Source organism: Sminthopsis crassicaudata, chromosome 2, assembly GCF_048593235.1.
Source record: "Sminthopsis crassicaudata isolate SCR6 chromosome 2, ASM4859323v1, whole genome shotgun sequence".
Lineage (NCBI taxonomy): Eukaryota > Metazoa > Chordata > Mammalia > Dasyuromorphia > Dasyuridae > Sminthopsis > Sminthopsis crassicaudata.
The window spans coordinates 353841184-353864709 of NC_133618.1; the positions used below are offsets into that span (position 1 = coordinate 353841184).

Here is a 23526-nt window from a genome sequence, read left to right on the forward strand (position 1 = left end):
CTTGAAATTTTAGCATCTTCTTTAATGTCGTTCTTTTTCTTTTTTCCAAATCCATCCAGTCCCAAAAGTGCTCTTGGCTAAGAAACACTATGGTAAATATACTTTATTTAATTTGAAGCCAAAAGACTAACTCTTTTAGTGAACCACTGAATCAGCTTTCAGGTTTGTAGGCTTCCCCTCTGTAAATGAGAGCTGAACAACATGGTTTCATACATCCATCTCCACAGTCCAGATACTAAGGGTTTTTTTTTTTTTTTTTTTTTTTGGTTTTTTTTTTTGAGGCTGGGGTTAAGTGTCTTGCCCAGGGTCACACAGCTAGGAAGTGTTAAGTGTCTGAGACCAGATTTGAACTCGGGTCCTCCTGAATTCAAGGCTGGTCCTCTATCCACTTCGCCACCTAGCTGCCACCTAGCTGCCACCTAGCTGCCACCTAGCTGCCTCCTCCAGATATGAAGTTAAGACTTCCTTACCTCACACCTGAACTGTTTCATCAAGTTCCTAATTATCTTCTCTGCCCGTGGTTTCGCCCTTTTCCAATTAATTTAGCACACAGCTGCAAAAGTAATCTTCCTAATATGCAAATTTCCTTAAAAACCTTTACAGCAGGGATTCTAAATTTGAGGGCCATGAACTTGTTTTTAAAAACTATTTATACTTCTCTTTCAATATAATTAGTTTCCTTTGTAATTCTTCATATTTTATTTCATTAATTTTAAAACAGACTTCAAGAGGATCTGTGTCATAAAAAGGTTAAGAACTCCTGCCTTAGTGGCTCCCCATTCAATTAAACTTTTTAAAACCACATCTATTAGGGAATTAGAGCCTTTGTTGTAATAGAGAAAGGGAAAGTAAAGGTTTATAAATGGGGCCCTTGAATTTAGGAAATTCACATTTTGATAGGTGGATATAACAAACGAAAACAAAACTTCATGATATTCAAGTTCACCAAAGTTATCTATACTTCCTAGTCTATCACTGAAGACCTTCATGGGATGGCCCCTCCTGAATTCTTTATTTTCTCTTTCATGTCATCAGTCCCAGCCAAGAAAGTTTCTTAACATTCTTTAGAATCTAGCTTGAGGTTTCAGCTACACTTGTGCATTTCTCTCTTCAGTTGGAGAAACTTCTCTCTCTTCTCTGTTTTACTCATTCTTACTTGTTCTTTCTTTTTAAAATTTGAGTTGAGAAAGGGACACGATTAGGAATTGGAGTGAGTGTGAAGTTTGGGTGGAGAAGTCTCAGCTTTGTTTCAATCACCTCCCCCAACTTCTGCTTTTGATCAGAGAACTATGTTGCCAGCTCTGAAGATTACAGAGGTATTAGGCCTCAATGTCCTAGTGATTATACATCTTGGACAGCATTAGCTCCATTTTCCCATTGGTGTCCTAATCTCTAGATCAGCTGGTAGCAATGTCTATATCATTGGGAGACTAGGACAAACTAGATTCAAGGCTCTACATCATATTCATGACACCAAGACAGGTGTGAAAGGTTAAAATACTTGAGCCTTTCAAGAATGGAAAAGGATTTTCTCCTACTTGATTTGTTCCATGAGCTTGAGCCTATTTTCTTCAGCTCTTTTGTTTACAGAACATGGACTTTGGAGGGATGTTCTATACTAACTGCTCCCAAACTAGCTTTCTGAAACAAATACAAACTCAAGGCTAGCTGGCTAAAAGATTCTCCACTAGTAGGGATTTAAAACAATGACTTTAGAGAATTACAACTGGTCCCTAGAATTCTGAAGGGGAGATGTAGTCTAGTTCTGAGAATCTACATAGGCTGTATGGGTTCAAATATTGACTAGCTGTGTGGCCCTTTACCTCTCTATTAGTTTTTCTCATTTGTTACACAGGCATATTATTTTTACTACCTACCTCTAACATTGACAAGACAGACCAAGTTGAATCTTGGAGCTGCTATTTTTAAAATATAATCAAATAACACTGGCAATCAACAAATATGGCATTCAAAACTCAGTTCAAGTGAAATTCCTGATCCATCCAGCTTTTGTTTCATATCTTTCTTGACTTTTCATGTTCTATATTTATTCATACACATACATGCTGTTTCCCTCTTGTGGAATGTAAACTCCTTAAAAGCTTTCTTTTGTATCTCTAGTACCTGAAGGATATAAGGTGCTTAATAAATATTGATTAATTGTGGATAGTTGTACTATTCCTATTTTGTGACATCAAGCAGGACAACCATGGTCTCTACCAAATTGCCACTGAGGCTCAAAAAGGCCAAGCTCTTGGACTGGGATGGTTGTGAAGAGTGATTTGTGTGTACCAATTATTTTAAAAATACAAATCCTTATGGAAAATCCTGATGGGGAAACATCTTTAACCAAAAGAAAAAAGGGGGGGCCAACAGGATTGAACAAATAACTTTTTCATTTCTAACTAGTCTTAATCACTGAAAGGGTGTGTGACTTCAGTCAAACAGATCTGTACACTGGGCTATCTCCAGTTTTCCTGATTGTGATGCAGGTGACCTTGCACAGCCCTCCCTCACTTAAATCCATTTTATTTGTATGTCATGGCATCACCTCCCTGATGTGATGGTCCTCTTTGAGAACAAAGGACAAACAACAACAACACCTGATCTTCCAGGGCATCTCACACTATCAGTTAAGTACTTCTAATGTTGAAGAAATAAAATTAAATATGACAAATCTATATAGTATGTATAAGAGGCAACATGGCAGAGTAAACAAAGTAAACAGAGCTAGGAAGACCTAAGTTCAAAGCCATGAGACCCTGGACAAGTTAAATAATTTAACCTTTTATGGATCTAGACAACTCTTTTTGACTAACTGGAAAAGAGAATTTCCCCATGCAAGAATTCCTTACTCCAGTGGAATCATAGGTCTAGGCTCTATCTCCTCTGGCAACTGTAGTAATTTTTAATGGAGAACAAAACGTAGTAGGGTTGGGGTAAGTAATCAACATTATGAGTAATGGTACCTTATATGGTAATTGTATACAAATGTAATCCTTGACATAGGAAAGCACACTTTAGGTGTGTTTATTGATGATGATGAAGGTGATAGTGGAGATGATATTGAAATGATTATAGTGAAAGTGATAATGGGAGATGTTAGTGATGGTGGTGATGATGTGGTAATGGTAATTTGAAAAGACAATTATGAAATCAGGAATGCAGAGAATGGTTAGAATACATGATCTAAATCTGTGATAGTGATGACCAAGAATTCAAAAGGCATTAAATTTGTACATGGGATGTCTAGAATAAAATGCTATTTTACATTTATGAAGAAACTTCTTTAGTTTCCATTCTCAAGTGCTTTAAAGTTTGCAAAACACTTTTCAAATACAATCCCTTCTTTTATACTCACAATAGTTAAATGCTATTATTATATTCATTTTACAGATGAGAAAACTGAGGTATGGGGTTTAAATGTCTTGCCCTGTGTCACACAACCAGTTAAGTGTCTGAGGTTGAGTTTGAAATCTGGTCTTCTTGGTCATGTACAATATTGTTCACTACTCTATCCTTTCAGAAACTGTGGGAGGAGGTGGATTTGCTATAAAGTTCAATTCTGATCTCAGCCCTGGGCTTGTCTTATCGCCAATCACCTTCCCATCTCTATCCTAAGACCCCTCCAACCTCATCTAGCCTTCAATTGGGACCAGGGCTCAGACTCGGCTGGCTGGGCCTCAGTGCTGCGTAGCTGGGAAGTTAGATCCGAGCGACTCCTGGAACCTCTGCCATCTCATCCGAGTCTGCAGCTAAGACTGTGTCTCTCTCCGCAGTTCTTTAAAACGAGGACTGGAGCCCCCCAGCCCAGCCCCTAGCTCACTCCCGCCCGTCCGCCCGCCCACCTGCTGCCTAATCTTGAGGCCCCACCCTCTCATGAATATGCAGGTATCAGGACTCTGCTTGGAATGGGTGAGCGAGCTGTCAGTCTGGGCTCCCGAACTTGTAGGGTGTCAGTGAAGGGGGAGAAAGGGCGCACAGGGAGAGGCTGGAAGCTACATGCGGCAGCTAAGCAGCCAGTGTGCACCGGGAGCTAGATAGAGCCTGAGCAAAGAGCCAGAACAGCTCCGGCGGCTAATGTGCTCAGCTGCACTCAGAGAGGCGTCAGGCAGGGACCCCCAACAGACCTGCACAGCGGGTTATAATGCCTACAGCCTGAGCTGCTGAATTGAAGCAGAGGTTGCATGGCCCTGAGCTCCGCGCTTGCTCCCGATTGAAAACGCGGCTCAGGTTCAGCGGGCCGCTCCTGTTCAGGCGGCGGCAGCGGCTGCGGCTGCAGTGGCAGCACCAATAACAACAGTCACACCAACAGCAGAGAAGGCGGGCGCCCAGAGGGGCGGCGAAGGAGGAGGCTAAGGTGGCCACTGCAATGCTGGAGCAAAGCCGGCGGATGGCGGCAACTCGCCTGGGGCTGCTTTTCCTCACCATTTGGGTTCAGGTAAGGGGCCCGGCGGACTTCTTGGGAAAAGGATTCCTGCAGCCCCCTGCATTGCAGTGCAGCGGGAGGGGAGGGGGTATGGGCGCCTGCCAGCCCCAGGGAACTGGAGCGTCTTCTTCTTTGCAGCCTTAAGCGTTTCCTGGCCCTTTACAGGGAGGGGCCCGAGAAAAAGAGGGGAGTATGAGGCGAGAAGTTAGGGTTCCCGGTGGTAAGAGCGCCTTTTGCTCTTTACTTTTCTTAAGCCCCCGGGCATGGCTGTGGGCGGCCAAAACTGGACGGTCTTTTGCCTTGCTTTTTTCCTCGTAACTTTAAAAACAAAACCAGAACCACCCTTGCTGTTTGTTTGCAAAGCCCTGGAGCGTGCGGGGCAGCCCGCCAGACGCCGCTTTGGGACACCAGGGATGGAGGCCGCTGCTCCTCAGAGGCTTAGGGCAACCTCACAGTTCGGTGTTGCGGATTTGAAGCCTGGACTGAGTCTCTGGCTTATTTGTTCCGGGACTGGTTATGCGCGCGTGGTGTACCCTTCCCAAATCTGGGCGCTGGATTGCAGACTCCAGGGATACTGAGTCCGCCCTGCGCGTTATCTCTTCTCCGCAGTGGTGGCCATGGCTTTCTCAGGCGGCTGCAATGCCTCCCCCGCCGCTAGCCTACTCTCCCCGCTCCCAGCTTCTTTTACTCTACGCCCCCGCTCTAATACCCCTCTTCTCCAAGGCCACCTGCAAAGGCCCATGGCTTCTCTGATGCCGTAAAGACTGAGGCTAGAGCTGGGTGATGCCCCTAGCGAACCTCGGACGCCCTCTGGCTCCAGCCCCCACCATTTGGTCTTCCCTCTCCTCCCCTCTTTGTGTCTTATTTTTAGGCGGCGCAACCCATGGGATATTTCGAGCTGCAGCTGAGCTCTGTGAAAAACGTGAACGGGGAGCTCCAGAACGGCAACTGCTGCGACAGCAACCGGACTGCATGGCCCACAGGATCGGGCTGGACCTGCGGCCGAGATGAGTGTGATACGTACGTTCGTGTCTGTCTCAAGGAATATCAGACCAAAGTAACGCCTACGGGGCCCTGCAGCTACGGCCACGGAGCCACGCCCGTGCTCGGTGGGAATACTTTTTCCTTGAGCGGTGGTAGCAACACCGGCAGGAGCGGCCATCAGGACAGGGGCAGCAGAGATAGGGGCCGGGTGGTTATCCCTTTCCAATATGCGTGGCCGGTAAGAGTTCTGTCTCATTCTCTCGGGGTGGGAAGAGGGAGAAATCTCGGGCTTACTCTCCCTGCCCCCTGGGGCTGCAGGAGGGTTCCCTATTGGGAAATATCCACTAAGGCAGTCCCTTCCCCGGGCTTCTAGGTGGGGTTGCACTCAAGCACGTGTGCTTGCCCGAAGGGAGGGGGTGAGAGTGGGTGTTTGCATGTATGTGCATGTTCGAGTGTATCTGTATTGGGAGAGGAGAGGGTTGTGGGTATATCCCTGGCACCTGATTTCCTTTAGAGATTATAGAGGGGTGATAGTATAAATCGGTCTCACTTGAGTCTCCGGGCAGATTTAGGAATCCATTCCAGCGCAGGAGGCCAATTGCTTGTTGTGTTAGTTTTAGTTAGTTAGTTTGTGGTAGAAATAGCTTTCCAAGCCTTGGCTAGTGCACTGTATTCTTGGTTGTCCTCTTGAAGCCAAGGTCCTACCACAGAACCTCACATACAATAGGTGTTTAATAAATTTTCAGTAAATTTTACAACTTTCTTGTTTAACGAAGTAGCTTCTGGAAGAATGAGGTGGTACATTTGGGATAACTTCAGGAGGGGAATAGAGATTGGATTCTGTTGTTCTGATAGGAAGGAGACTAGAAAAATTCTCTGGTTCTAATCTAGATTAGACAAATTATTCCTTCAGGCCCATGGTAGTCAACTGTGTACTTATATAAGATTTAGTATTTTTATTTATAGGGGAAGGATAAGTAGGCCCACCTGGTCTGAGACTGAAGGAGCTTTTAATTTCCCTAAAGCTTCTCTCTCCTTCCACGAAGTGTCTAAGAGATCACAGTTAAGGCTAATTAGCTACATCCTTGGCCTTCAAGAGCTGGAAGGCATGAGGGCTGCCCTCATCCCAAGAGGCAACTGCAGTGTAGTGGAAAGAACATTAGATTTAAGAGTCAAAGGATCTAACCAATTTCAATTCTAAGGTATCCAGTTAAGCCTATGTGACTTTGGGCAAAGCCCTTTTACTATTTGGACCTAATTTTCCTATCTGTAAAATGTAAGAAGATTGAACTAGACCTTCTTTTGCTCTAAATCTATGAAAAGAGTCTGCAAGTATCTTAGCATAAAGATTGTTATCCATAAGGGGGGAGAACTGTGAATATTGGTAAAGATTTCTCTGTCCAGTATGTATGTTCTGAGCTGGATCCTTTTATTCATAGAAGTCTAGGGATGAATTGTAGATGGCCCAATGACCAACAACAATTTTGATGGAGGAGTTAAATGTTAACTGATGTAGGAGGAAACACAGCATACCAAGACTTAGGCTGTATATCAAGATGAACTTAATGGTAATAGGACTTTTCAGAACCTGAAACCTGTTTTTAAGAGAAGCACTGTAGATATTTATGACTGGAGTAAGATCAGGGTCCCTATTGTTGGTTAAGTGAAATTCTGCCTAAAAGCAGGATGAACTAGATTACAAGACTTATTGAATCCTAGGCTATTTTTGTGAAATTAATTCAACATTTGAATGAGAAATAATCCCTGTTTTTGAAGCACTTAATGATTTAGTTATGGAAGTTGGGGACTTATAACTGAAAAAAAATAAATGACTTGTCTTAAAGGCCAAGGATGTCCTAGAAAGGCACTGGCACTGCTTGGAGAAAGGAGAAGTCATTGTAGGATGGGTGGGAAGGGAAACTTTCCTGGCAGGTAGTTCTTAAGCTGGACCTTGGGGGGAAAAATGGATAGCATTTGGATGCATAGTAAAAGAGGAGAGTGAATCACATAAAAGAACATGTGGAGGCTGGAATGAAGGAAAGACTCTTTATGAAGATAAACAAGAGCCCTGCCTGGCAGGACCAGAAATGGTATGTGTAGGCAAAGAAGCATCTGGAGAGATAGGTGGGAGCCTGTTTGTGGAGAATCTAGAAAACCTGAGGAGTTTTTGCTTATTAGCTTGGAGGCAATAAGGAGACTTCAAATTTCTGAGAAGGGAAATGATGTGGGGCTGTGTGTTAAGGAGTTAAAAGATAGATTTAAGGAATTCCTTTTCATGTATAGTTTGGAGTGGCTGGTATCTAAAGTCTTTTATGAGTTTGTGATTTTTTTTTTGTATGATCACCTTTGAGACTAAATGCTAGTCAGCAGCCTGTTATCTATCTAATAGCTTTTTCTTTTATAAAGAAAAGATGGTAGGCTAAGGTTCTGAAAGGTTCTGCCTTGACTCCAGGAGGCCTGAAGAGATGGAGGAGTATGTATGATGGAAGAAGAGATAGGAAGTTGTTTTTCTTTTTCCCCTTATGAATTCTTAAGAGGCTACAGACAGAAGGAGCTTCAGGAATAGCTTAGCTTAGATATTTGTTTGGCCCTGGAATCTCCCTCAGTAGAATTTCACCTCTTGAAACTCAGAACATTGTCCCTATAACAAAAGCCAACTCTAATCCTATTCTCATAAGATGGATATGCCTTTCAGATACTTGAAAGCATTTGTCATAGAGAAGACTTATTCTTATTTTGGCCCCACATTGCAGAATCAGGAAATTCCTAAGAGGTAGATTTTAGTTGATGTTCCAAGATGAAATTGGTTGCCTTGAGAAGTGATGATGATGAAAATCCAAATTTCCCGTTCTTGTAGTGTTTTCAGTTTTATAAAGTATTTCCCCCATGACAACCCTATGTTTAGTGCAGAGATTATTGGTTCATTTTGCAAGTAAGGAAAATGAAATTATGATATGTTAAATGCCTTGTCCTGGGTAACATGGGAAGTAGACTATGGTTAGAACTTGGGTTTTCTGATGCTAATTTTTATGATACAGGATCCATCCTGTATTGGAGGAGACTTCAGAGATGATGTACACAAACTTCTTATTGGGCAAAAGAGTTACTCAAGATCTAGAGGACTAAAGTTACATGCTTAAGGACAAAAATAGTCAGAAGTTCAACCAGATATCTTCTGGTTGTAAATTTAGGGCTTGTTTTAGGCCCCTACATTACCCTCTATTACACTTTTCACCTTCACCAAAAAGAGAGGGCAAGGGAGTCTTAGTGAATTGAAATCTTCTTCTGTGATTATTTTGATCCTGTTATTAGGATATTTCTCCTTTCCAGAATACATTCCATAGCTGTAGTGTGTAGACTGAGAAAGAAAGGGAGGCAAGAGACAAATAGTTAAAGTTTAGTTCAGTTCTCAGCCAAACCAGGTACAAACAGCAACCCTTGGTGTTTCTCGCTCGCCATCCCTTCTAGCCTGCCTGAATTCAAGGACACACCATGGATTCTGTTCTCTTTCTCAGCAAAGGGATGACCTTTATTCAGTGATTTGGGGCTGCAAAATAAAGGTTGAGACGGGAACAGTTCTTGGCTAAGAGATTCTTGAGAAGCACTAGTCATGACATGAAAAGAACTGTAAGTTCCCTCCTGTCAGCAGGGACAGTGCAGGGGTGGGCCATACCATGAATGAGGAAGGTGCAGATTCAGGGCAGAGCTACACATTTATATTTGGATAGTCTGGGCAGGTTTGGGCATATGTCCCCACTTTAACAGGATACCCCCCCTATGTTGTAAGAACCAAAGATATCTGAAGCCTGATGGGGATGCTGGCTCATGGACTGGAGTCCAGGCTTCGCCAAAGATTTGTGATTTTTGTGAACCTCTACCACATCATGAATTTTCTAGAATGTGGATCAGAGAAGTCATGGTATCTTAACATTTAGCTAGGAAAGGGACCATGGGACTGATCTAGTTTACCCCCTTTATAGATGGAGGGACATGACTCTACCAGTGAGAACAGAGCCTGTATTTAGCCCTCTAATTTCCAGTGATACTTTTTCTATTTCACCAAGCTCTCCTCTGGAGCTTGCTTTGGGGATAGGAACATTTCTCCTTTACTTCCCCTTTGGGAAAAATTATGCTGCATTAGTTGTTGGGATGGGCTTTAGACAGATAGTTTGAACTTTTCCTACTTTTCCCAAAGTAGAGTCTGGGGCAAAGCAGAATGCTGCCCCAAAGAAAATTGCATCTAGGAACTGAAGAGCTTAGAGCCACTTGTGAAATGAATGTTAATAAGATAGGCACCTCCCCCACTTTACAAAGATACCATAAACAGGGCAGTTAAAACACACACACACACACACACACATACCCCAAAAAAGTCCTTGCAGTGAATATCCCAGCAGGCCCGTTCAGACTTGCATTGTGAGCCTGTCATCTGTACTTGCATGATGCATTTGGGTTGAAGCCAAAAGTGTTTTAAAATCACTACCTTAGGATATATTTTTTGCCCACAGTTGGCAGAAACAAAGCGAAGGGAGCAGCCAGAGGAATGTGGCTGGCAGACTTTTTTTTTTTAACTGCTTCTGTTTCTTCCTTCCCCACTATTTGAGGGTCTCACTTAATGGTTCTTCAGTGACCCCAAACCAGGGGATTTACCTGTTGAAGAGTTGGCATTTAAGTAGGAAGTTAATCAGGGTGGTTTGGTAACTACCAGGTGAAGTGGGCAGGCAGTAAAAAAGTTGTACTGGTCATGAAATGTGATTGAGGAGCCTAGCATCCTTACATCTTCTGAGAATTGAATGAAGGGTGTCTATTTAGAGGGGAGGTGCCATAATTTTCAAAACTTGTTAATAATAAGATAATAGCACTGTTTAGGGGAAAAAAATGGATTTAAAATCAGACAATCTGGGTTGACCCCAGTTCTGATACTTAGCCAAAGCCAATCCCCTTCCTCTTTCTAGGCCTCAATTAGGTGGTTGACTAGATAAATCCCTTCTATTTCCAAATTCCATGATCTTGCAAAATAATTTTTTGAAAAAAATTATAAAATTGTATAATCTTATACATTTATAAAAATTGTTTTTGGGAAGAAATTTTTACCAAATACAGAGGGTAGCCAGGTCCAGCCCTGACAATAAGAAAACTAGGCCCAGAAGAAATACTGGGCTTGGTAGGTTGGTTTTTTTCCCCTTGTTTCTTTGAACTTTTGTTGGCAGAATCTATATTGACTTTGATTTGCATATTGATTAAACCAAGGACTTTTGATCTCCCCAAAATTTGTGTGGGCAGATCGGGCCTAAAGATCATGAACTCACTGACTTTCATTAGGATGCAAATTCTACTTTCAGGTGTCTGTGCTTTGACCTTGAATAAGTCCCATTTTCTCTCATACCCTGTGTTTGACCATTTATAAAGTAAAAGGAATAGACTTGGTAATGTGAATTTACTTCTAGTTTTTAGTCCATGGCAAGCTTTGGGTGTTATCCTCCTTCCATAGCTTTCTGTGTTGGATACTTTTTAATCTGATTGGTGTTTGTGGGTGGGCCTTGGGTATTTCAAATCACCCCTTTTTCCTCCTTCCCCTTTAACTGTTCTTTTCCCTGCCCCCACTCTCCCAGCAGAGTTAAGTCTCTGTTTCTCCTGTCTTATTAGCTAGAAGCATAATGATATTTGCCTTCTGTTGTCCTGACTTGCTCCCCAAGAGCATTTTAGAACTTGGGGCTGGAACTTCAGGGCTTCAGCTCATCCCTAGGAGCATTTCTAGCTCAGAAAGACTGTGTTGGAGGTTAGATCAAACATTTTTTTTTATTGTATAGCATTTTATGGTACTTCTTTTATGGTTACAACACAAGGTAGGCTGAGATTTGTATTTGTGTGGTTTTCCCTACCCTGGTAGATTAGGAGTTAGATAAAGCAAATGAACATATCTAATTCAGTATGCTGTGAGGGATACAGAAAGAGGAACCTGATCCCATTTCTACAGTTATGGTATTTAAAGAACAGGGTTGGAGCAGGAATAGTTTCTGTACTTGAGCATCTCAGGAGACAAGAGAAGCAATTCTTAAAGCATTCATAGTTTGGGAAGACGTGATTCTTTGAACATAATTGAAGGGTGGCCTAGCTTGAGATTAAGGAGCAGACTAAGTATAAGACATTTAAAAGTATGTAGAGAGAGTGTGTATGTATACATATGTGTGTATATAAATATATGTATAAATATGTAGATATATAGATAGATAGATAGATATTCTGAAAGTCCTAGGGCTATAGAAAGAAAAGGTCATTGTTGGCTAGATTATGTGGGAAGCCTTCATGGAGGAAGTGGAATTTATTAGCTGTAGCTTTTTAGTGTAAAATGCTCCACAATACAAAGATATTTTAGAGTTCTTTGCCTGCTGTCCCTAGACCCCTATCATTTTTTTTCTTAATGTTACAGGTTCTTCTTGAAACCCCATCTATAATACCAGACATACCTTTCTTTCTGTGTCCCGGGATTTAATTCTTCTTGCTTTCCCCCATTTTATGTACTGGGCTCCACTTGTCTCATCCTTGGTCCTGAAAACATGAGGCAGGAAGGTGGAGCTCAGTTTTTTGATGGCAATTTCTATTACTCTCCTCTGTCTTAAAATTGCTATTTATAACCTTTAAATGTATCTATTTAAGTGGGTAGATGGGTGGACTCTTTCCTATGGGTATTTAACTCTGCTCCTGCTGGGGTTGGTGGTGGTATCACAGAATTTTGCTGTTTCTTATTCTCTTCCTGACCTATATATTCCCCAAGGGTCCATTCTCAGACAGTTCTCAGGATTTTTAAGGTTATTTTTATACTTTTTTCCTTGGCAATCTCATTTATTTTCATGAACTCAACTATCAATTCTATATGAATTCTAGCTCTGACCTCTCTTCTAGCTTTCATATTACACCTCTATCTTCCTTGAAGACTTTTCCATGTTCACTTCAAACTTAGCCTGCAAAGCTTATCTTTCCTTTTAATCTTGCTTTTCCTTCTGCCCATTATTTCCTTCAATATTGTCACCATTTTCTTGGCCTTCCATGATGTTCTAATACAAAATTAGTAAACTGGGCTACTTATTCTCTTCGTCTTGTGCTTTCCTGCATTTGTACTTGTGCTTACATGTTCCTTGTCCTGGAATACATTCCCTTTCTCTCTTTGCCTAATTCAAATAACACCTCCTTCAGGAAAGAGATTAAATGTTCCTATTTCTTTTCACAAAGTCTCACATGGTCTCTCCTCTCCTATCCTTCCATGTTGTAAATGATGACCCTCTCTGATCTCATAAAGCACTTACTAGAAATTCTGCAATGAACTTACCTCATATTGTTATGTCTGTGTTTTCTCTCCCAATAGACCATTAACTCCTTAAATGAAAGAACTGTGACTTGTTCAAACCTTGGTTTTCCTTAGTTCTGGACCTCTGCATATGTTTAACATTTCTATTTTATTTGTTTGCTGAGGCAATTGGGGTTAAGTGACTTGCCCAGGGTCACACAGCTAGGAAGTGTTAAGTGTCTGAAATCAGATTTGAACTCTAATCCAGGTCCTGACTTCAGGGCTGGTGCTCTATCCACTGTGCCACCTAGCTGTCCCAATATGTTTAACATTTCTTATAAATATGCTAACTAAATGAATGAAATGTGGGATAGCCTTTGCTTGGAGTGAGGGAGACAGTATTAAAAATGAGAACAAGTTGTATTTCATTCTTTAAACACTTGGGCTAGGTCTGTAGATCCTGCTGAGGGACTGTGTGGTGTGTGTGTGTGTGTGTGTGTAGGATATAATGGAATATAAGATTGTGTCTTGGCATGTAATGTCGAGCCCAGAAGTTCGAGATCTGTTTGGAAATCTATACAGAAGGCTACTTGTGACCTTGTGGCAAGGTGCTGTGTGTGGCCTTGAAGCATGGTCAGAAAAACTGAAACAAATGTGATGGAGTGAAAAGAGCAATTGATTTAGAATATAGATGACTTGAATTTGAATTATGGCTGGCTGAATATGTGTGATTATATGTGTGATTTTGGATAAATATTTACTCCAGGAATTATTTTCTTTTTAAAAATGAATGAGTATATGGTTTTCAGGATCCCTTTCCAGCAGTAATATTCTGTGAGTATGGACTTCTTGGAGAAATAGACTTTTCTTTGTATACTTGTGCCTATATTGTTTAATTTCTTCCTTCCTTCCTCCCTCCCTTCCTCCTTCCATGTGTGAACATGTGTAAAGAGACTTGGTATAAAGAGATTAAATAGATTACTTGGAACATGCCCAAAGTAAGGTAGTCAGGATGTACAGATACTGAGATGAGGCAATATGAGGATATGTTATTGAAGATGTTTAGAATGAAGAAGTAAAGCCTTAAGGGGAAGTACAATTGAGAAGAACTTTCATTTTAAAAGACTATTAGACTTATTCTGCTTGAATTTAGAATTTAGCAAAACTATACATATTTGGCATTGGGTCAAAATCTACAGAGAAGCAGTAATTTCAGTTCCAATACATGGAAGGACTTCCTAACCCTAAGAGCTGTCCAGTGACAGAGAGGATGGGTTTGTCCTCACTCAAAAATATTCAGGTACTTGATTAAGCCTTCTTCCAACTTTGACAATTATAATCTATGTCCTTGTATGGAGAATGCTAAAAGCTGAAATTCTGGATTCTGTGTATTGTGTTTTTCAGGGAACTTTCTCAATATTGTCAGAAAAACAATTCATTATGGCTCACAAATGCTCTATTGGGTTTTCTTATATGCTTTCAGTAACAATCTGGTAGATAGGGTATTGGGCTTTTTTTATTTTCCTACAGAGGTTTAGGCTTAAGCCCCAGGATCTGTGATAAAGATTGTGTTCTTGCTTGAAGAGGACTAAAATGACATTACTTTGTTGGGATCAAGACACAGTGTGGCTAATCAGACCCATTTGAGCTACTACAGGTAGGGCACAAATAGTCCAGATAAACATTTGGAGAGTGTGTGTGTGTGTGTGTGTGTGTGTGTGTGTGTGTGTGTGTGTGTATGCGTGTGTGTGTATATATATATATATATATATATATATGTGTGTGTGTGTGTGTCTATGTGTGTCTTTAAATTTGCATAACTCATATTTCTTTTGAGCTATCGCAATTCCTCTTTGCTTATAGAGCACCATAAATTTTTGATGGGAATGCCACATTGTGCAGTCTTATGCCAGTGTCTTCCATGTCTCACAACTGGTTCCAAAGTTCTTCCAAATAGACCTTGAAAGTATCCTTGCATCACTTCTGACCTCCATGTGAGCACTTGCCTTGTGTATGTTCTCTATAAAATAATTTTTTAGGCAAAAGTTATTCAGCAGTATAGCCAGTCCATTGGAGTTGCACTTTCTTCAGTAGTTCTTGAATTCTTGGCAGTTCAGCTCCAAAAAAAAACCTTAGTGTCCTTTTTTGCCAGGTGATCTTCAGAATCTTCCTAAGACAGTTCAAGTAGAAGTAATTCAGTTTCCGGCCATGGTACTGATAGACTGTCCAGTTTTCACAGGCTCACAACAATGAGATCAGCATAGCAACTCTGTAGATTTTCAATTTCGTAGACAACCTATTACCTCTTGTCCCTCCCAAGTTCTTCCTTTGAAGCTTCCCAAACACTGAACTAGATCTGGCAATTAATGATTTAACCTTGTCGTCTTTATGTATGTCCCTGGAAAGTATACTGCCAAAAAATAAGTGAACTTTCTCACGCATTCAGTCTCTGTATTTGCTGTAACAATTATTCCATGTATGGCTAATGTGGTGCTGGCTGATGGAGAACATCTGCTTTTTGAGTGTTAATTTTTAGGCCCAAATTAGCAAAGTGATAGAGAATGAATCCATATTTTCTTGCTTCTCAGCCTTAGAAGCTACATTGATTGCAGTCATCTGAGAAAAAAAAAAATTGAGTACCAACTTTACCTCCACTTTAGTCTTGGCTTGTAGCTTTTTTTTTTTTTTCCTGAGGCAATAAATGTGCTAAAAAGATGTGAACAGCCTCCCACGCAGTCCTGCTTCATTCCATGGTGACTGAGAAAGCTCAAGAGCATCATATAGTACCCAAAACAAATGCAAGCATATTATTGTGGATCTGGAGTATGATATTGATGAATTTCTCCAGGCAGCCATTTTTTTTTTTTGCCATGATATTCCAAAGGGTCACTGGTAGTGATTTTTATCTTTTTCCAGTAACTGTACCAGGAATGTAGTTTTGGCTATACTGGGTCTCTCGTTACTTACTAGTTGAAAGTGGAATAGAAGGCAGGATGAAGTGTTTGGTTTAGATTTGACTTGGATTCCTGGTGCATGGGGATTAGACCTTAAAGACAGCTTGTTCTGGTAGTGCTGTAGGAAGTGTTTTGAAACCATTCCTAGCTTCACAATGGGTAAGGGAAAACTTTATCTTGACCTTTTATTTTCTTCCTTGGGGCCTTTTCTCCCTTATCTTTCTAATATTTTAAAAATATCATCAAAGTTGAGCCAACTTATTTGGAAGAACTGATAAATATGTTGGAAATCTTGAGAATTGAAAAGATTAAGAATTCTGGCCTTGATGGGGAAAGGATGTATGTAAAATCATAAAGGTGTATAGTAAGTTAAAAAAAATTCAAATAAAATAGAATAAAATTCAAACCTATGTCTTGTTTTTTGGAACTTACTATAAGATAGAGTACAAAAGATTGAGGATAGGCCCTTCCAAGATGACATTTTCATGTCTTAGCATCTCTGTGTGTGATTTTTGGACAAATGCAACTTGTAAGTCTTCTAATAAATATATGGATTGATAAAAATGGGGAGTTGTTAGGCAGGGAAGGTATTGTATGGTATAGTTGAAAAATCACTTCTTATTCACTGTAGGATGAGAGATGGTGTGGTGTGCTGGGCTGGAATTCAGACGTAGATTCTAACTCATGCAGTGCCATTGACTGTCTTTGTAACATTAAGTCAGGCCACCTCTTTGAGTAATCAGCTTTCTACCTGAATAATGAAGTAGTTGGATCTAAATGGGTCTTTCTAACTCTGTGATTCTAAGGTGTTTGAAGAATTCGAACAATTCAGGTCACTGTGCATTTTGAGCCTGCCAAGTGATCAGCTCTGTCATTTCATTCTTGGCTCGAAGCCCCAGGCAGCTTTCCCTTTGGAATTAATTCAGACTGAGTGGTAAACTCGACAAATATTAAGAGACACCATGCTGGGTGATACTAAGTGACTTGGAATCAGGAGACATGGGTTTGGATCCCAAGTTTTATTATCTGGGTTAATCCTGGCAGAATCATTGTTTGGCTCACAATCAGTCAGTAAAGTACCTACTATGTGCCAGACATTGAAGATAGGAAGAAAGGTATAAGACAGTACCTGCCCTTAAAAAGCCTAAAAGGAAACAAAAATATATTTTAAAAACTGTATACAGGATAAATATGAAATAAGAGATGGAAGGCACTAAAATTAAGAGGGGTAGAAAATGACATTTTAGTTAGGAATTGAAAGAAAGCATAGAGATGAGGAGGGAGAACAATTTAAGTTGGGGAAAACTGCCAGAAAAAATTATCAAACCTAAGAAATGTGTTTTGCTTGTGGAATAGCTAAGAATTGTCACTGGATTGAAGAGTGTTAGGGGAGTAAGGTTTAAGAAAACTGGATAGCTAGGAGGAAAGTAGATTAGAGAATTTTGAATGCCAAACAACATTTTATATTGCCTTGAGGCAATAGGAAGCGATTGAAATTTATAGAGTGGTAATTCAGCCAATAGCTGAATGGAAGGAGGATGGATAAGCAGATCCACAAGAGGGCTACTATAATAACTCAGGCTTGAAGGGCCTATATATAACCAGAGGTGGCAGTGTCAGGAGGGAAGGGGAGTATATATAAGTGATTTTATAAAGGTGAGAGAGTGAAGAGTTGAGAATGTTAGTTCTTTCATCTCTAGAATTCTAAAATAGATCATATAATTCAGAGCTAAAAATTATATTAAGACATAATCCAGGCTTCTAAGTTTCTTATTTCACAGAGGAGGAAAATGACCCAGAGAGTGAATTCATAAAAAAGTTGAGTTCTGAAGGTAGCTACAGCCAAATGGATGGGGTCAGAGCATCACTTATGTGCAGGTCCAGAAAGGGATTCAAAGCTTAACTGACTAGCTTAGTAATGACAAACTCAGGGGGCTGCTAAAAGATTATTGAGAGAATGACTTAGTAAGCTGAACCTTCTGGGATTTTTCATTCTTTCTCATTTGGTAACTTTTTCCCTTCTTCATGATGGGTGTTTTTGACTCCATTATAGGAATCTACTATTTTCTGTATTTCAGGGAAATTTTCCCTGCTGAGATCTGATTGATAGACAATCATTTTGACCACTTTAGGAGTTAGGAGGTTTTTTTCTTTCTATCTGGCATTCTTAACCTGAAATCAATAATAAATGTGGTTTTCAAAAAAAATTTGGTAATTGCATTCAATATTCAAACCAATTGGTTTCTTTTGTAATTCTATGTATTTTATTTTATTAATTTAAAAACATTATTCTGGAAAAGTATCCATAGACTTCACTAGAATGCCAAAGGAGTCCAAACAAAAAAAAAAAGTTTAAGAATCCCTGCTTTATATTGACCCCAAATTGACTTATCTTGTAATGTCTACTCACTTGCCAAGAAAAACAGGTCTAACACTTTTATGTGAATCTTAAATGCTGAAGTTAGCTATTATATCTCCCTCTCTTTCCTTCTCCAGTATTAACAACCTATTTCTTTCAACTTAATCTAATTAAATACATCTTCAATCAATCAGGTTTATATTCCCCTGAATGCACTACAATTTAAGTATCCTCTCCAAGATGTCCTCTCCAGAACTGTATATAATACTCCCAATGCCACCCTGTTCCTAGACCTTTAGCTTAATATAGTCTAGAATTATATTAGCTTATGGGCTTCTCTGTCACATTTTTGAAATTGGTTGAGATTGTAGTCATTTTTTTGTAGTCAAGTTTTTCAGGTTAAAAAACAAAAACAAAATCTAAACTGTCACCTAGTCCCACAATCTGGGTTCTTTCCTTACATTCTAGACTGTTAAAGTAGAAGTAAAGAAGTTTAAATTCAATTAGGATAAATATTATCACACAAGATTAGCTCCATTTCTAGTCTGAAGAAATCTTCTGGGACCACAATTTGATTACCTAATATGTCTTTCTCAGCTTCATCTTATTAAATTTGATAATGATGCCATCTGTGCCTTCATCTAAGTCATTGGGATGTAGTAGCAGAATAGCAGTGTGTCAAGGACAAAAATGAACATCCCTCTTCCTCAGTAATCCTCTAGATACTTTCTTCCAGATTGATATGATTTAACTGGATCTCAGTCAGAGGAGTGAGAACTTATTAAAACTGGTCACATTGTGGATTTTTATCTATAGTCTCTTGAATATAGATTGGGCTATATATATATATAGTTGCTCAGGTCTCTTCAAGCACTCTTTTGTAATTCCAAAGTGCTATTGTCATGGTGTGTGTTTTTTGACTCCCTTTCTGTGTTCTTAGGAGAACCTGGGGTCCGTGTGCAAATCATGAAAAACTTAAATGCTATACTGGAATCTAGCTACATACTGCCTATAACATCTAAGCTATCAGTCTAGTCATGTTGTCATCAAAAGAAAGGTTAGGTTGATATGAATTATTCTTAATGAAACAGCACTGGCTTCTTGTGATCACCACTTTTTCAGTGCTCATAAACCATCCCTTTAATAATGTCTAGAATTTTGTCAGAAACTAAATGTTCCTGGCCTGAGGTAAGAAGAATTCACTTTCTCCTTTTAAAACTCAGGACATTTTCACATCTCTAGCTTAGAGAAAATTTCCTGTTTTCCTTTTTCTTTTTTTTCTTAAGATCTTTGATAGCTGGACAGCAGTCATATCTATAAGGTCTTTCAATAACCCTGGTGTACAGTTTGTCCAGGGTTGATCTGTCACTGTGAGGCACTGTTGTTGCCTCCTCACTTATTACGAGTTTCACACTTTGTCAGTCAGTTTTGCCTTGGCCTTATCAGAAACAAAAGTCACTTCCATGCCATGTCAAGATATTGAAGTAACAGTAATAAATAATAATAGTAACATATAGTATTACAAAGTTTTGAAAAACAATTTTCAAGCACTCATTTAAATTTTTCAGTATGAGGAAACTGAAGCTTAGCGGAAGTTAAATAATTTGATTATTTAAGTGACCATATTAGGGTTTAAGGGAGTATTTGAATCCTTTTTTTTCTTGACTCCAGATTCAGCACTTTTGCCCTTATGTTTCACCATCATTCAATAGAGATTTTGTGAAGGTGATTTTTTTTTTTTATTACAGCTCTTCAGATTCTTAAAAATGGTCATTGTGTCTCCCATTTCCTCATTCTCCTCTAGCCTTCTCTTTAATAATTCTTTTAATTTAAATAATTCTCTTTAACATTACTAATTATTTTAAATATGGAATAGATTTAAAGACTCTAAAAATGGAATGTTCCAAGTTGGATATAATTCACTTCAAGCATGTCTTCAGTGTCTCTTACATGCTGGGCACTGAAATGCAAAGACAGAAATGAATATATTCTTGTGTTCAAAGAGACTGCATTCTCTATGGTGGACACACACATATGGTATCTATTTCTATATAATAATAATAATAATAATAATAATAATAATAATAATAATAAAGATAGCTAGCATTTATATTATGTTTAAAGAATTGCAAAGTGTTTTACAAATATTATTTAATAATTAAATTAGAAACAAATTTTGGGAGGTAGGTGCTATTATTTTTTGCATTTTATAGATGTAGTAACTGAGGCAAGCACAGGTTAAGTGATTTGTACAGGGTTACACAGCTAGTAAATGTTTTGAGGTAAGATTTGTACTCAGGTTTTCTTGGATCTAAATTCAGGGTAGTATTCACTGTCATCTAGCTGCCTCTGAAATGAGAAAGCATTAATGACCAAAGGGAACAGGATAGATTCATTTATAAGGAGTCATTTGATATGAAGGTAGGGATTCTAAGAATTACACGTAAAGAGAGAGTGTGTTCTAAGAATGAAAGACAATGTATGCAAATGCAAGGAGATGGAAAATGAAATGTCATGTATGATGTATGAAAGTCTGGGTTATAGTATATATGAAGGGGAATTATATATGATAAGGCTGGAAAAGTAGATTGGGGTGAAGTTATAAAGAACTTTACTTGTCAAATAGTATATTTTATTTTTGATTCTTGAAACAGGAAGTCACAGGAGTTTATTAGGAAAATCAAGCTGATATCTTTGAGTGGATGTTAACTATGTCAAGGAGGAATTAGACCTGGGAGTAACTTTGGGCAGGGAGGTCAGTAAGGAAGCTCTTGCTAATAGTTTTAAATGAGGAGTTGAAGGTTTGAACTAGAGTAATGGCTATTTGAGTGAAGAGGAGGGTCAAATTATTGTGGAGGTATATACAACTAATGAGATTTGACAAATGATTGGAATGACATAGAGATTGTAATTCTGGCTAACTTGAAGAATGGAATTGTTCTCAGCAGAATTTGGGAAGAAGAGCGAAGTTTTGGAGGAAAGAATCTTGTTTTGGAGATTTTGAATTTGAGATCTGAGGAGGAGGAAGAGGAGGAATAATATTTAGCATTTATATCATGCTTTAAGTCTTGGAAAGTACTTTATATATATTAGCTCATTTGATGAGATGAAGCTGAGAGAGAATAAATAAATAATTTGCCTGGAGTCACATACCTAAGTATGTGGGATTTGAATAAGTCCTCCTGGCTCCATATACTTTCTATCTACTGTGCCACCTCTATCCATTTGGAAATATCTAATAAGCATTTTGTGACATGGGATTAGAGCTCAGGAAAAAGACTTAGAACTGGATACATAAATCTGAGGGTTATCAGCAGAGATGATAATTAAATTCTTGGGAGCCAATGATGCCAATAAGAAAGAAATATATAGAAATTAGAAAAGATTAATAATCTAGGATTTTACCAAGGACTGATGTAGTTTCCTAAAGTATCATCACCCTTTTTTTTTGAAAATTTATCCATTTGTAGCCCATGATTTTATAAATTCTTTTCATATCCTAGGGTATAAGTTACTGTGGACTAGTCCAATGACCAATAAGTGGACATGCCAGAAGAGCTAAATTATATCATTCTTGATTTTCTTGCTACAAATAAAACAAAAAAAGTTAACTGCTAAATGAAAGGATGGCACACATTCCTTGGAGAGACAAAGAAAAGAGTTAATGGAGTTGATTCTATGCCCAAAGGCATAAAAGACATTGGCCGCAAAAGCCACTTACACTATTTCATGATATATTTGTGTATTATTTTATTAGTGATAGGTTTTTCAAAAAGAGTACCATGAAAATACTGTAACTTAAGCACCAAGAAAACATATAATTACTAATAAGTATGCTCTTCTCACTTATGAAAACACTGAGTCATCTTTCTGTATGTGAATTGAGAACATTCTTTATGAGAAATAAAGCAGATTTTGACAAGTGATGACCAATAATAGACCATAAATTTACTGATTTAAAATTGTCTAAAAGATGTAGAGAATATATGATCCCAGAGTATCTAGTATTTGTTGATTTTGAAAAAAAAAATCTTTTAGGTGGAGCAAAACTCTACCTTACACATACTTCTCTTTCACTTATTAAAATAAAAATTTCTTAAAATATATGACAGAAATAATTTTAGTGATAATAGCTGTTTAATCATATTGGTTCAAATTACAATGAATGTAAATTAAACAACAGTACATTTTGACATTTTGGTTGTCCTTCATGCTCAAAAAAATAACAAAATGATATCATTATGTTGGGGTCAAAGTATATGTGTCCAACCTGTGGCTGATCAGGACAATGCGAGCTTGGAGGGCTCTGCCATGTGTCAGCACAGATAGTCCATATGAACATTTGGGATGAATTTGCTAAATTGATGCATCTCATATTTCTTTGGATTCATTGCAATTCTGCTTTGCTCATAAAGCACATCTTCTTTTGTTGTGGGCTGCCATGCTGGGTAGTTGTGTGTCCTATGTCTCACAATAATTTCCATAATTTTTTAAAGAGACCTTGAGAGTATCTTTGTATCACTTCTTCTAACTTCCATGTAAGAGCTTACCTTGTATGAGTTCTCTGTAAAATAGTTCATTTAGGCAAAAATATGTTTAGCATTCGAACAAAAGAATTTCTTCTCCTTTTTTTTAAAATTTGGAATTACTTCTATTTCTGTCTTCTGAATTTCCTTTCTGTTAGCTTCCCTTTCATCTTGGACTGACTGACATCTTCTGTAGAATCAGTCTGGAATATATTACATGCCCTACCATGTACTACTGAGTTTTAATAAAATCTCTTTGACCACACTCTCAGCTGGGAATTGCCAGCCATTGCTGCTCCTTTCTTTCTAATCGGACTCTAATGGAGTGATCTGTTCTATGGAGCAGCAGAAACTCATTCCCACTTAGAGCTTCTAGATCTCCCCTTTGTGGAAAAATCATGCCCATTTTTAAACTCCAACCATTCTGTGGTCCTTGTTCCTTTTTTTCTGTCACATTCTTTTTAGCTTCTCAAAGTAAATCAAGATTCCCTCTTTCTTCATTCATTTGATTATAAGTTTGAGGACCTTATATCTTTTCTTGAAGAAATATCTTTTCCACCTGATAATTATATTTGTAGTATATTATGGCAGCTTTGAAGACAAGAAGACCTGCATTCAAGTCCGGCCTCTGAGACCTACTGGTTCTATTGTTCACTGTGCAAAGTCCCTTTTCCATGTTCTAAACAAATTTATAAGTTGCAGAAACAGTGCTGAATTGCACTGGTGGAGGCAATTTCCTCATCTGGTTTCCTAATCCATTAAAATCACAGGTATGTGATGTCTCTTTCCCCATTCCTAAAACCAATACATTATGCTTTAATGTTTGCAAAGCCCTTTCCTAGCAACTCTGAGTTAGATATGGCAAATATCCATTTGACAATTGAGGAAAGTAAACTTAGAGTTTGTTATTTGCCCATAATCACATAGCCAATGAATGTCCAAGGCAGGATTTGAAACCAAGCCTCGTTTTTCCATTGTATCTTTTCCTA

The 23526-nt window shown here is 38.9% G+C and overlaps 1 protein-coding gene across 2 annotated transcripts in view; it reads left to right on the forward strand.

The window, feature by feature from the left end:
- Positions 1-3982: 3982 nt before the first annotated feature.
- Positions 3983-23526, forward strand: part of JAG2 (jagged canonical Notch ligand 2) — a 148092-nt gene continuing 128548 nt past the window's right edge. Inside the window, exons 1-2 of one of the 2 annotated variants that reach the window (XM_074290817.1) lie at positions 3983-4441; positions 5301-5651. In XM_074290817.1, the coding sequence (XP_074146918.1) occupies positions 4373-4441; positions 5301-5651 (420 nt within the window). In that variant the 5' untranslated portion in view covers positions 3983-4372. The remainder of the gene's footprint in view (positions 4442-5300; positions 5652-23526) is intronic. The other variant, XM_074290818.1, reaches the window with a different exon arrangement.